We start from the raw sequence: 14,076 nt of genomic DNA, 5'->3' as shown, positions 1-14,076 counted from the left end.
CTAAATGTAAACAAATGGCTCCCAGAAGATTTCCTGAGGACAGGAGATAAGAAAAAAAATGTTTCGGTAACACTCTACTTGAAGGTATTGTTGGGTTTTAAAAAGTTAAAACATTGTTAATATTTGATATCAATGTATGTGGATTTTTTTTGAGGACGAAAGGAAAAAAGGCAAATTGAAAGGACCGGACTGGTGACTGCTGAATTTTCACAAGGGCCCAGAATTAAATGGTAAGCCAGAGAACCCATTTTATCAAAACTCTGCAATAGCTTATTTAGGAATATTTTTTAGGTGTGAAAATTCTGCAGCCATGAACTTGTAAGTAAAATTAATTTAAAAGTAATGCCCAATTGAAACAGCGTTGAAAGTGATGAGTCAAAACAATTGTTTTTGATTGTGTGTGTTGTGTGATTGTGTGAAGCTTAAAAAGACTACGTACAAAGTCCACGGTTATAGTGCACATAGAAGCAAATTTTTAAGCGACCCGGTTTTGAATCCTGTAAAATTTTAGTGTTAAAGGTCCCATGGCATGAAAATGTCACTTTATGAGGTTTTTTAACATTAATATGCGTTCCCCCAGCCTGCCTATGGTCCCCAAGTGGCTAGAAATGGTGATAGGTGTAAACCGAGCCCTGGGTATCCTGCTCTGCCTTTGAGAAAATGAAAGCTCGGATGGGCCGATCTGGAATCCTTATGAGGTCATAAGGAGCAAGATTACCTCCCCTTTCTCTGCTTTGCCCGCCCAGAGAATTTGGCCCGCCCATGAGAAAGAGAGAGAGAGACATCATGGCTTTCAAATGAGCAAAGTGGCAGTTGGTCAAGGAAGGAAGCATTGGAAATAGAATTGGAATGGAAATCTTACTACTAAGTTTCAGTTATTCTTTCAACAAACAGACTTTTACAGTATTGTCTCCTGTGTTAATGAAGGACTGTCTAGGCGACACTGGGGGTTTTCACAACTCATTCAACCACAATAGATGCAGACAGATTGAATCTATGTAAATTTCTGCTTGCTGAATCATGGTAAAAAAAATTCTAGAATTATTTTGGTGTTCTCTAATGTCTGTAATTGATATTAGTGCATTTTATTTTTGAAGAAAAGTGCATTTTATTTTGATTCACTGTATGCTATTTTTTCTTTTTGGTTTGTTTTAAGTAGGATTGTGTCTGTGTGATAAGCCCATTGCAAGTCAAAACTGTTAGAACTTTTCCACACGTATTCTTTAAGTCACACTCTGATAGCCATCAAAGACAAAAAGGTGCCATTGTTCGAATTCCTACTATCACCAATGCAACTCCCCCATTCTGCCTGTGAAGAGAGCACAAGGGAAGTGGAGATACATTTAGCAAAAATGGGTAAAATAAATTGAGCTGTTTTAAGCAATGTAACATTAGCTAAAATTGTACCAAAAATGAATTTAAGTTTCTTAGGGTTTTTTCAAGAGTTAATTTAGTACATGCATATTTGGCATTTTGGTGCATCCTGACTAAAAATGGATTTGTTTCTAACTTGAAATGGGGAATAAGATGCATATGTTGCTTTATTCGTACATTCTTTGATTAGTTGCATTTTTGTTCATTCTGATCCTTCTGCTTTGTTCCTTTATTATTTTTTGGTTTGCTGGTTTTTAATATTTTTGATTTGATAGTTTGAAAATATTTTGTTTCATGATCTTAAAAACAAATTGTGAGAGTTGAGGATTTGTGGAACATCTGTGCAGGCCACACAGAATGTAAAACAAGAATGTTGAATGTGACACATAGAGTGACAAATGTTAAAAGAAGGATGGTGACTCATATAAGAAATTGATTTGTTATGATTAATCAAGCAGCCCATTTCCCCCCTTGAGAGACTTTGGAAAATACTAAGATAACTTTATACAGTAAAAAATTGCGGTGATCTTTGAACATACAGTATGTTTTTGTAATTGGTGATATGTATGTCTAATTTCAATGGACGGATGATATTTGGGATCATTTATTTAGTTTTGAACCATTGTCTTAAGGATTTTGGAAAACACAGATGACAAAGGAAACATTTCTCCTCCATGAGAAATGAATGGACAAATCAAGGACAAACTCCTATCCAATTTTTTTCGTTGTTTTCACACATAGACTTTGCCCGAAAGTAAAACACTAATATGACTTTTGCAAAAAGTCAGTCTGTCAAAGCCATTTGTTCGCAGGTGAAAGCAGCCCAGTCGTTCGCCCTGATGGCTTTATGGCTTCAGCTGGTCAGGAGATCCAGATCCAGGAAAACTGGTTCATTCCAGGTGCTGCTGGACACCAACATTGTAGTGATCTGTGAAGGACGCCACATGGGTCCATGCTCACACTACATGGGATCAACAGCCCAGCAGAGGGCCAACAAACAGCTGACCAGACGCCGACGGAGAGCATGGAGCGTCGCTGCTGCAAACTTCCTGCGGGGGCTTCCTGACAGAGCAGGGAGACTGGAGCCCACTCCGTGACCCTGGACCTGCTGATGCACCGGAAAAAGCTGAGGATGGCTTTTTTCCTATGGGCAGCACAACCAGCGCACCCACATCTTGATTGTTTCAGAAACAGGAGCTGTCCTGTTCTGAAAAGGAGGGCGAGACGTTTCTGTGATATGAGAAATACTCATCAAAAGTCTGAGAGGGTGTTCAACTCCTGTTTTTTTCTCCTGGCAAGTCTTCATTGCATTTGGTGGGATGTGGCCTTTGAATGCAAACACAGCTAGAAGAACACCAACGCCAACAAAAAGTTGACATTAAATTTGTTTGGGATGTCTTTGTAATGACAACTCGACATTAACCAAGATGACATAACCAGAAGATGTATTTGTCATGACAACTTGACATAAAATTTCTTTGGAGTGTCCTTATTAAGACTACTTGACATTAAACAGGATGACATTATGTCAAGTTGTCATGACCAAGACAACTTCTGGTAATGTCACTTTGATTAATGTCAAGTTGTCATAATCAAGACAACCCAAACAATGTCAACTTGTCATGACAAAAACCGAATGACACTTAATGACAGAAGTCATGAATGTTTATAACTTCTTTATAACGTTTATGACACGTTCATGACAGTGTCATGCCATAGTTATGACAGTGTCATGTCACAATTATGTCGATACCTTCAAGTAAAGTGTTTCCAATGTTTCATACTTTTTTGAAAAACCTACGTACATGTGCCCACAATGCTCATTGACATATTAAGGGTCAGTGTTGTTACCATCATTCCCCATACACTATATGACAATAGTGACAATTCTTCAGAGAAGAAGAAGTGGGTAGGAAAGGTTCTTTTATTGTTTGCAATGCACTTAAAAAAATATTTACAGCTGATCAAAATATCACTACACCACTGGATAGAAAACTGTCCAGTTTTTCCCAGTTTGTCAACTGAGAAGACCTCTTCGGATAAAGTATAGGCATTCAGTTATTAGGCTAAATGGAAGGGAATTTACAGTACATGTAATCTACCCATCCTACTACAAATTTTAATTCAATATATTTTCTTTTTTCTTTCATTATACCCTAAACCCCATTATTGGACAAAACACCTCCAACAAAACTGAACCCCGTCTCCCGGGTGAAAGTCTTTAGTATTTTTTTAACCGTCCATCCACCCCAAACTACTCCCTATGCAGACTTTGGTGGACTTTGATTAGAAACGTATTTGTGATACGTCAAGTACAAACGTTATCAGGGACAAAATATGTTTCCCTTAATACGTAATTGAGAATGCAGCTTTGTTGTTTGTCAGTATGGTCATTTTTAGGACATAGGGCTGTCAGAGTGTATTTTTTGTTGGTTTTGTTGAAGCCTACTTGCCAAAACCTATTTGCGTATACTGGACAAATGGGAAAAATATGTTAAAGAAATATATTGTATTCCATTATTAATAATTATTTGCACAATAGTTACTGTACTGTGTATTTCTTCTCATCCATTTAGCTGTATTTTCAAAGACAAATACCGTAGATTTAGCACAGAACATACAGTCATGACAGTACCTAAGATGAAAGGCAAACGGCACGCCAAGTCTTTCACTCTGATTCAAGCACTTTACATCACTTAGTAAACGAACACATCCTCACTTTATCAGATCTTTGCGAAAGATAATCTGTGTGCAACACATGCATGTCTTTAGTTGGAACTTTAATGAGCAACCAAGGAAGTGTGGGAAATATTTTTTGTTCAGTGACCGATATCTTACTTGCTCATGCCATAGTCAGTGATGCTATCATGCTCTTGCGTTTACTCTTTACTCTTTGCTGGTGAATATTCTGGCATTCCTGACAGTCAATGCCATTAATGTCGTGGTTATTCAGATTATTCCAGAGTTATAGTAACTACAGCTGTTCCGCAGCAGACTGTGTGAACTGTCTAATGTGTGCACTTGTGTACCTTTCAATGTACTCTGCTATGCAGCGGCAGTGTGAGGTCGGCCTCTTCCTCTGAGGCAAGTTTCAGTGGTGAACGTCAGTCACGCAATATTATGCATGACTATTTGTTTGGGCTAATCATTTCCCCTTGACAATCATTTTCCTTCATACCATTAAATTAAAATAATATGCTACATATAGGTGCTTTACTTCCAGACAACTCCATCCGTTCACAGTGTGGTAACTACCAGGCCTGCTAACTCCCTGTTTAATTACATTTGTTACATTCTATGTACTGCATGGACAGAAGAGAAATTCATACAAAAACTGATCTCCATCCCAAAATCTTAATATTATTGACATCTTTACAATCATTTGTGCAATCTTCGCAAATGCCTAAGATATGAACACATTTTGCTAATCGTGAAAATGTATGTCTGTCTCACAATCTCTGTTGTTTAGATCTCAAAAGTCCCGACTGTACTTCAAAGATGAAAAAAATATGTCATCAAGGCAGCAACTGCTGTGCTGTGAAACAGGGCTATGCAGTTACATAGTTTTTGTAAGGCACGGGCAAAAGTGTTAACAGCCACTTTGTGCTTGAGTCTGGTATGTTCCCCATACATCTGAAAGTTGGTTAGAGTTCTGCAGTAACGTTGTAATGACTGAGGTCCAGTAACAGTAGCTTGACCAATGAGGCATATATGCCCTGAACAAATTACCATGAGGAGGATCTGTCAGTGCGATTCCCAAATGCCTCATACACAGTCCCACGTACACATCTTCAATGTAAACAGCTTTAACATGTGCAGACGCCTCCAGTATCTTTTTGGGTAAATCCAGTGAGAACACATAGCCCAGTCCCAGGGCATACGGTGGGTAACTAGACTCAGGGAAAGCAGACACCGGAAGAAACCACTTTGAGTTTTGGTCTCTGAGAACAGCAGCACCCCTTGCCACCATTCCTGTCATGTAGAGATGTCGGGGGGCTTTCAAAAGCATGTCAACGAGGTTGCGGACATTGAGGAAGATGTCCGAGTCGATCTTCATGGCGTAGGAGGTGTTGGGGCAACGGGAGCTGAGCCATTCGAACATGACCATGGTTTTAATGGTGAGGTTATTGTAGCTGTCCAAGAAGTCACTCTGAAGAATATCATGATGTCTCTGGCTTTCTTGTAACACCTACAAGAGATAGGAGACTGAATTTGAAGCAGCAGTTAAATAATTTCTTGGCCACGCCGGAAACAAGCTAGCAACCAGTATATAATTACATGTCCAGCAGATACAGAGCAATTAGCGTTCATTTGGAGTCATGTTTCTGGTAGTCTATATCCTTGACATTCCACTTCCGGGATTGCAGGGATGTATGTCCATTTCCTTCCTCTTTCTTTGTGTTGGTGTTCTAAACTCCGGTAAATTTATGAGGACTATGGTTGACTCCTCCTCAAATCTCTGCAGGGTAAATCCAGACAGCTAGCTAGACTCTGTTTATTCTGAGTTTTCTCTCGCACAACTATTTTACAGCGGCTCCGTGCAGAGCTTAGCACCACCGATGACAATTGTGATTGATTTCAAGAAATGCCAATAAACCAGAGCATGGTCTGGCAAAGCGAGACTATGTTTCTGGTGACCTGGCGAGTGTATTTACTCTCCTTTCAGCTCTGGTCTTCTGGTTTGGAAATACCTGGTTCATTAGCGCTAAATGCTCCACTATGTTTACCAGCTAGTCGCTAACTTTATTTGGTGCTGGGCAGGTAGCGTGCAGTGAGTTTATCAGAGCTTTTTCGCCAAAAACGGCTGCCTGCTGCTGCTACAGGGTAAATGAGAGCGGTGAAACTGAAACAAGGTCACTGGCCTGAAAACCCAAACTGAAAGACGTGGACCATAACTGTAGCCTATAAATCAGATCCTTGTTCCCATCAACATAGTTATGGCTTAATCCAAGCTCCCTTTAAATAAGAGACCCTTTTTTTTGGGAAAATATAGGCCAAAAAAAGTATTATAACTTTAAAGGATATGTATATGGTGGTCTTATACTTAAGTCATTCACGTTGCTAAAGGAGCAACATGATATACCTCCGAATCAAATTTAGACATAGCCAGCTGTTCCAAATCCTCAAGTGACTCTGACACACAATTTAGTGAAATACTCAAATGCCATATAATAAGGAAGCTTCGATATACTACTCTTTTTTTTTGCCAGACAGACTAGGCGAGAGGATAAGAGGCTGAAGGGAACTGCAAAGTTGGGTAATCATTTGCTGTGAGTGTGTCACTGCTTTCACATTACTCATCATGATAAAAACATTGATTAGTTCCGCTCTAATGTTTCAATGCATTAGGAGACAGACAGCAGACACACACATTCTTTATGTTGTCCTCATTCCACAGAATTCAGTACACACAAACACGTTTAACCACCTCCAAATCTTACCCATAACCCCATAGCTCTCTGAAGTGCATTTTGTTTGGCTGCGGCTCTGACCTGGCACCTCAACCTCAATTTCTCTGCTCTGATTACCTTGTGAGTTTCACATTCTCTGAAGCATCTGCTGTAGTGCATTCTCATGCTGGTCTCTTTATTTTGCTAACAGCAAGAACTGAAATGCACTTGGATTTCCCCCCAAAGGACCCCTGGAACGTCCCTGGAATGTTTTGCCTCTTTCTTGTTTAACGGTATGTTAGAAAGGGATAGAGAATTAAATTATTTCAAAAGTCAACTCACTTGCTCCTTAATGGTTTCGGTCCCATCTTGCTGTTTGGACATTCCCAGAAGGAAGTAGTGGCTGACCACCCTGCCAAGCACAGTAGTTTCTTTGCCCCACGTGTTGCGGATCATGTCACGGGCCTCTCTGTTCTGGGGTGCGACTGGGATCATAAGAACCAAGAATGGGCTTTCCTGCTGACATCTATGGGGTTCGTCCAAAACGAAACCATACCGGTGTGGGTACGCAACAAAGTACGCTGGAGGGCCATCTGGGGCATCTGGGGAGACCTGGGGAGGTTGGTATTTTGAGTGTTGCGCCTTAATAGTACAGGATTTGTCGTTGTTTTTTTTCTTGTCCACATTCTAATATTAGCTTCATATTAAAAGACAAAATATGGAGCTACCAAGATGTGTTCAGATAAAAGTTTGCGCAAATTTTAATGCTGGACTGTCCAAAATAGCCAATTGTACAGTCTGTACAGCTAGCTAGCAACGTACGTGTGTGTGTCTCATAAGTTGTAGGGCAAAATGATATCTATTCATGCCCACTTGTGTCTTTCCATCGACTTTGTATGCAGTTGTACGGTATGCGTTCTGTGTGAACACACCATGTTAGACAATCTCCTGTATTGGCACTAAATAGCAACTTGTTTTTTTACGTATAATTAGCTAATTTAAAAAATCTAATTTTGCTGCCTGGATTTTAAATAGTTGAAAATTAACAGCTGAGTGTTAACGTTGTCTTGACAAGTAAAAAGTATCACTGGATTCAAACACAATTTTATGGTACTATAACAGTAGCATGACGACCTTTTAAACAAAACAGCATGTTAAAGGGGAACACCACCTAAGTAAAAAGTTCCAATATGATATTTCCATGGCCTAGGGAAGTTCAATCAATATTTGTGAACACGAGCTTCTCTCTCTCAAAGCCAGAAACCAGAGAACTAAGTCTCAAACTTGTGATGTCATCAAATTTAAAGTCTGGAGCTGCTCCATGGACAATGAATGAAAGACTGATTGTGTTTTAGTTTTTATATCCAAAGGAGCTTTATTCTATATCTGTTCAGTATACTGTATACTCAGAACATTCCCCTGGGTGCTCTTAGTGTCAACATAATTCCTAATGCAATGTCTCTGGAGCAGTTCCACTTTATACTTGATGACACAAATTTGAGTTTCAGCAGTCTAGTTTTGGGATTTGGGAGAGAGTTTTTCATGTTTACAAATATTTTTGGACTTTCTTAGAGCATAGGAGTAACAATAAAGATTATTTTTTGGCCTTTACTTTGATAGGACAGCTGAAGACATGAAAGCAGAGGGAGAGGGGGAATGACCTGCAGCAAAGGGCTGCAGGTCGGAGTCGATCCCAAGGCCGCTGCATCTATATATGGGCACGCTCTACTAACTGAGCTATCCAGGCACATAAGTGTAGTTCCTCTTTAACAGTGATGCGTTACTGCTGATGACTCACCTAAATGACATTTCTTATTCACAGATGTTGGGGCTTTTTCATTGGTCATGTTGACAGCTGCCTTTGTTTCAAGATGACACTAAATATACTTACACTGTGGATTGTAGTAGTCTTATTGCTGTAAGATTGGCTTGAATGTGAGTGTGTCGTCCAATACTTCAAAGGCCATGATACTTTGGGGCTCGAAATGTAGAAGGTAATTAACATTACCATCACGAGTAATAGTATCCAAAAACACAACCATCGTCTAGGTTTTGTCCATGGAGTCTTTTCACTGCCAAGACAAAAATGAAAGTTGATATCTTTAATGCCTCGTAACTGCACATCAGAAGCACTTTACTATCCATTACCGGATTGGAATCAGGAAGCACTTTGCTAATATTGCCTCTTCCTTGACCAGTAATGTAGGTGTTCCTCATTAGCTGTGATTAATGTGTAGCTGTTTAGAGCAGGGATCTTCAACAGGGGGTCCGGGACCCCCAGGGGGTCCTCAGAGTCACTCCAGGGGGGCCTACAAAGTTTTTTCAAAATTTAAAAAGTCTTAACATGATTCCAACATATTATTAGCAAGTATAAATCCCCACTGATGTTAGGCTTACTGGCCAACAGTGTTTGGAATAACGCCGTTTAAAAGAACGGCGTTAGGTAACGGCGTTATTTTTTCAGTAACGGGGTATTCTAACTAATTACTTTTCCCGTCGTTAACGTTACTGGACGTTAAATGCGGTGTGTTACTATGCATTGATTGAATAAACTGTGTAATCCGAACGCATCCCTTGCTAACAACTACTGAGGAGGTGGGTTAATAACGAGGTAAGCGTTTAGGATTGGCTAAGGCAGAGTTGTGTTTCATGGTAGCCAATCAGAGCCAGTGTTTTTACACACATGCCAGCACACGCACCACACATACAACAGCTAAACAGATTAGGCAGAGATGGCGAGTCAGGAGCAATCCGATGAAAAGTTGGCATTTTCAAGGTGGAGATATGCACCACTTCAAATTAATTGTGGTCAAAGGCAAGAACGTGCATGTAATGTGTACATTATGTTCAGGAGCGAAGACTTTGTCGACATCCGTTATAAGCAACTCTAATTTAATGAAGCATCTCACAACGACACACGCATCTACAAAGCTATTGGCCGAAACCAGCGATACCTCCACCACAGATGATAGCTCGTCATCCACTAGCAAGGACTCGGAGCAAAGTCCTCCAAGCAGCAAAAGCTAGATCTTTCTGCCTCACAACAAAAACCTAGGACACAGGCTGAAGTCAACCGTATGACAGGCAGGTGTTAAAAGTATATGTGTCATATAAGTTTATATGGTGTAACTTTTTACTTTTCTTACAAAGATAATACTTGAAGTTCAGGATAAATCTCTTGCTGTCTGTCGACGTGCAATAAATATCGAAAGTTATGTACGTTAAACACCTGTCTGTTCTACTCATTTCAACTGACTTGTGATAACTGCTAAAAAAAAATCTAAATTCTTTGACATATAGCAACTTTTTTTTTTTTTAAAGTAACGCAAATAGTTACTTTCCCTGGTAACAAGTTACTTTTATTATAGAGTAATTCAGTTACTAACTCAGTTACTTTTTTGAACAAGTAGTGAGTAACTATAACTAATTACTTTTTTAAAGTAACGTTCCAAACACTGCTGGCCAATAGGTAATGTAGTCACTAAGGTAGCCATCCACAGATACAGTTCATCCCAAAGGATTGAGTGTTTCACATTGGTTTCACATTTAAGGGTTAACATTAAAACAGGATTTATAAAATCATTCCAACAATTGTTAGGCTATTTCAATAGCTTGGTATTCTATGCAAAAAAGGTATCTATAAATGCTTTAGGCTGCCCTAAAAGTTATTGTAGGACCAGATTAATATGCAACTTCATTTTATACAATATATGCAGTAGGGGGTCCCTGATCCGTCTCTCTTTCAGTTAAGGGGTCCTTGGCTTAAAAAACTGGTTTAGAGCAAAGGAAGGAGGCTCTGCAGGAGGCATGAGATCAGAAACCACCACAACCACAAGCTTACTGCATGCACTAAAATATTTGCAGAGAAGAGTGTGATGTATGTTAACATATTGTACGTATTGATGCTTGAACTTGCTTTACAAGCTTTTCTATAGACTGTGGGCATATTCTATTTACTACGTAGCCTTTACGGAACATATACAGCAATCAATCAACAGAATCAAGAAGCTCCAACATGACATTAACGACAGGCTGACGATACACTGTATGGACCAAGCCAAAACGAGACTAACAAACGAGACAACGCGCCCATAGGTCTGGAAGGCACTAGGATTAGGCAGTGGTTAAGGTTAGGGTTAGGTGCCTTGAAGTCGACGTTGGGGGCTAAAAACACCATTGATCACCCCTACTACATAGATTGTATAAAATTAAGTTGCATATTAAACTGGGCCTACAATAACGTGTAGGGCAGCCTAAAGCATTAATACATACCTTTTTTTTAATGCATAGAGTGCTTTTAAAAAATTACCAATAATTTGTTGGCCCCCCTGTAGTGACTCTGAGGACCCCCCTGGACGGCATCATGTTAGAAGAAGAAAAGCGGATCTGTATGATGTGTCGTCTAACGATATAAAAAATGAGTTCTAATTTGTTTTCTACTGTCCTTTTTATTGTGAACAGCGTGATGCTTTGTTTAGTAAAATAAAAACATATTGATTTTGTAAATATGGACGATGCTCAACAACTAAGATGGTGTGTGGATGATGTGAAACATATAAAGGAGTTATTTTGAGAAAGCCTGGGTGAAGAGACAAAAAAAAAAAAACCTCTTTACCAATATGATCTGTTTGTCTGTTATGTTTCAGTTTCTGTTTTTTTTTTTTTCTTTTTTCCACATGCTATGTACTGAATATGTGAGACCGGAAGATGCATGTAAAATAGCGGTGTCTCGTAATTCCATGTGGGATCAGCCAAATGTTTGGCATGACACAGAAAGAAAACTAAATGAATGTTTTACAAGTATAGTACGACTCCAATGACCCCTCTTTAAAGTGCTCATATTGTGCTTTTTGGCTTTTGCCCTTTCCTTTATTGTCTTATATATCTTTTTGTGCATGTTATAGGTTTACAAAGTGAAAAAGCCCAAAGTCCCCCCCAAAGGGCCTTACCATCTCCAACAGAAAACACTGTTCACCAACTGCTCCAAACAGCTCTATTGTAGTCCAGCCTTTACTTCAGAGACAAACGTGGTCACTTTGTAACACACGTTACAATGCTCGCCTAGCTGCTAGCATGGCACGACCCTCATACTCTGCTTCTGACTGGCTAGTAGTCCTTACCTAGCTACTGAGCATGTGCGACTCCTAAAAAAGATGGAACAGAAGTGAGATGCCTCACTCTGCAGCTAAAACAGAAAGCTCAACAAAAATATGGTGTTTTTTGAAAATTAAACCATGTAAACCTATTCTGATATAACCTCTAAATACAATTATGAACCCGAAAATAAGCATAATATGAGCACTTTAATAAAATATATAAATATATTTAGACATCCTCACTCCAGCACAGCTGCTCATTTTCCCGTCACATGGCTCTTGCTTGTATGTCAGTTAAGGTCTACTGGCTTTGTGGTGAGTCTTTCAACAGCAGAGAACAAGTTCACTCAGCCTGTAGTGTGCAAACGGCTGAGAAATTCCTCATTTCCACATTTATTCAAACTTGCAGTATTACTTCTCACGCAGTGGAATGAATATGTCACTGGAAATATCAATGTATGCATTTAGCTTAAATACACTGGCAAAACAATCTCCATGTATTTGCACCCCAACATGTTGCGCTCAGGTTGAGTTGCTGCAGTATATCGCCACAACTTTTAAGGCCATGTTGAGATTTGTTTGTCATCACACGTCTGAGGGTTCACATGAGGTGAGCTGCACAATTATCTTAAAGGAGCTCTTTTGACATGTGTTTCGGCGAAATGCAATGCGTTTATGTGAGTCACTGATGTTTGCCAAAGCATATCATTGTAAATAATTGTACATTGTATGTATTGTACAGATAGAACCAAGGAAAAAAATATTTTAGTGTTGAGAAATGTATTGTGATTTTTTTTTTTCAAATATGTGATTATATATATTAAAAAAAATGGAAAACATGAATGTAACAAAATTAAGAAAATATCACCAAAAGATATGGTACTGTATGCTAATTATTATTATTATTATTATTATTATTATTATTGTTGGGTTATGTGCTTTTCTCTGCAGAAAAAAAAGATTTTGTTGGTATTATTCATTATCAGCTAGGAAAATGATATTTCCTTTTCTTGTTGACTACTCGATTAAAGATTACAGCCCCAAAGTCATAAATGTACATTAGACATGAGCTCTCATGTTTGTGGGGAGAGGAGTCTCTACTGCAATCAATCGGACTGATCCATTTTAATAATAAGCCGGACAAGATTCCTTATAAAAGCTTTCATCTTTATGAAGCACACTGAGCCTGGGACTTTACTGTACTGTATGATCCTTTAAAGTCGATACATTTTGAACAAACTAAATTAAAATGTGGACTTACCCTTTGGAAGCAGAGCTCTCCTGCATTTTCGAAAAGGCAGACAATGATTTCCGACTGTAGTGACAGCTACAGCGAGCTAGCAGACAGACAGCAGGTACGAATGAGGATGTTGATGTGGAAGTCTAACAGTACAAATGTGTTGTGGTTTGTGTGGTGAAGTGTTTCAGACAGGGCCTTCTTCTGAGCACACACAGACAGCTCTGCATGTGACGACAAGCACAAAAACATAATATGTATGCTGTTGTTGGATATGATTTATATGCTGATAAAGCCTGCTGAATGTGTGTTAAGTGGGAGCATAGATAACATGACTCAACATGCATCTTTCAACTTTGAATAATTATTGTAACACCATTGCATTTACCAGGAACTACTTCTCTTTTTTTCAATCCTGACTTTTTAAGACACCAAACGTGGAATCGCTGGAAAAGCCGCCTGCCGTAAGGTCGGCATTGCAGATGTTAACCCTTGTGTTTTCCTGCCAACCATGAACTTGTTGTCCTTCCTGGTCAAAATTGAAAATGAACTTTTTTTTGGCACTTTTTCCAATTATTTGACGCATAAAAAAAATTTACATTATACCTTCTTTTTGAGTTAAAAATTAATTTTAAATTATTTTGACTAATTAAGATCAGAGGATGTTGAGTGGATAACCACAGACTGGTACATGCCAAATGCTACGAAATTAAATTAAACACAAGTAATTAATCACGTTTATCTGCGAACAATGTTCTATCAAGGTTCCATACAACGTACATGCATGCATCCAAGTTATTTTGCAATTTGGTTGAAAGAAACCCATATTTCTGATATAAAAAAAAAACTTAAAAAATGGGTCAAATATTAACACATGGGTTAATACTTGCAATTTCTAGTTTTTTACATGGTCAACTCAAATCTTCTATTGTTCAGTCCCTCCAGAAAAATGCGATAATGCGATTGCATAATTCAATGC

The 14,076-nt window shown here is 38.9% G+C and overlaps 1 protein-coding gene across 1 annotated transcript; it reads right to left on the bottom strand.

The window, feature by feature from the left end:
• Nucleotides 1–3,304: 3,304 nt before the first annotated feature.
• LOC114563077 (beta-1,3-galactosyltransferase 1) lies at nt 3,305–13,200 on the bottom strand. The gene is made up of 4 exons (XM_028589857.1): nt 13,122–13,200; nt 8,656–8,836; nt 7,107–7,376; nt 3,305–5,563 (listed from the first exon to the last, which is right to left on the bottom strand). Exons 1-4 carry the CDS (start codon nt 13,145–13,147, stop codon nt 4,964–4,966), a joined length of 1,077 nt encoding a protein of 358 aa, XP_028445658.1. The 5' UTR covers nt 13,148–13,200; the 3' UTR covers nt 3,305–4,963.
• Between the last annotated feature and the right edge of the window lie 876 nt (nt 13,201–14,076).

Source organism: Perca flavescens, chromosome 10 (genome assembly GCF_004354835.1).
Source record: "Perca flavescens isolate YP-PL-M2 chromosome 10, PFLA_1.0, whole genome shotgun sequence".
NCBI classification, from domain to species: Eukaryota; Metazoa; Chordata; class Actinopteri; order Perciformes; family Percidae; genus Perca; species Perca flavescens.
Note: the sequence above shows the minus strand (reverse complement) of the source record. Positions and strands in the feature narration are given on the sequence as shown.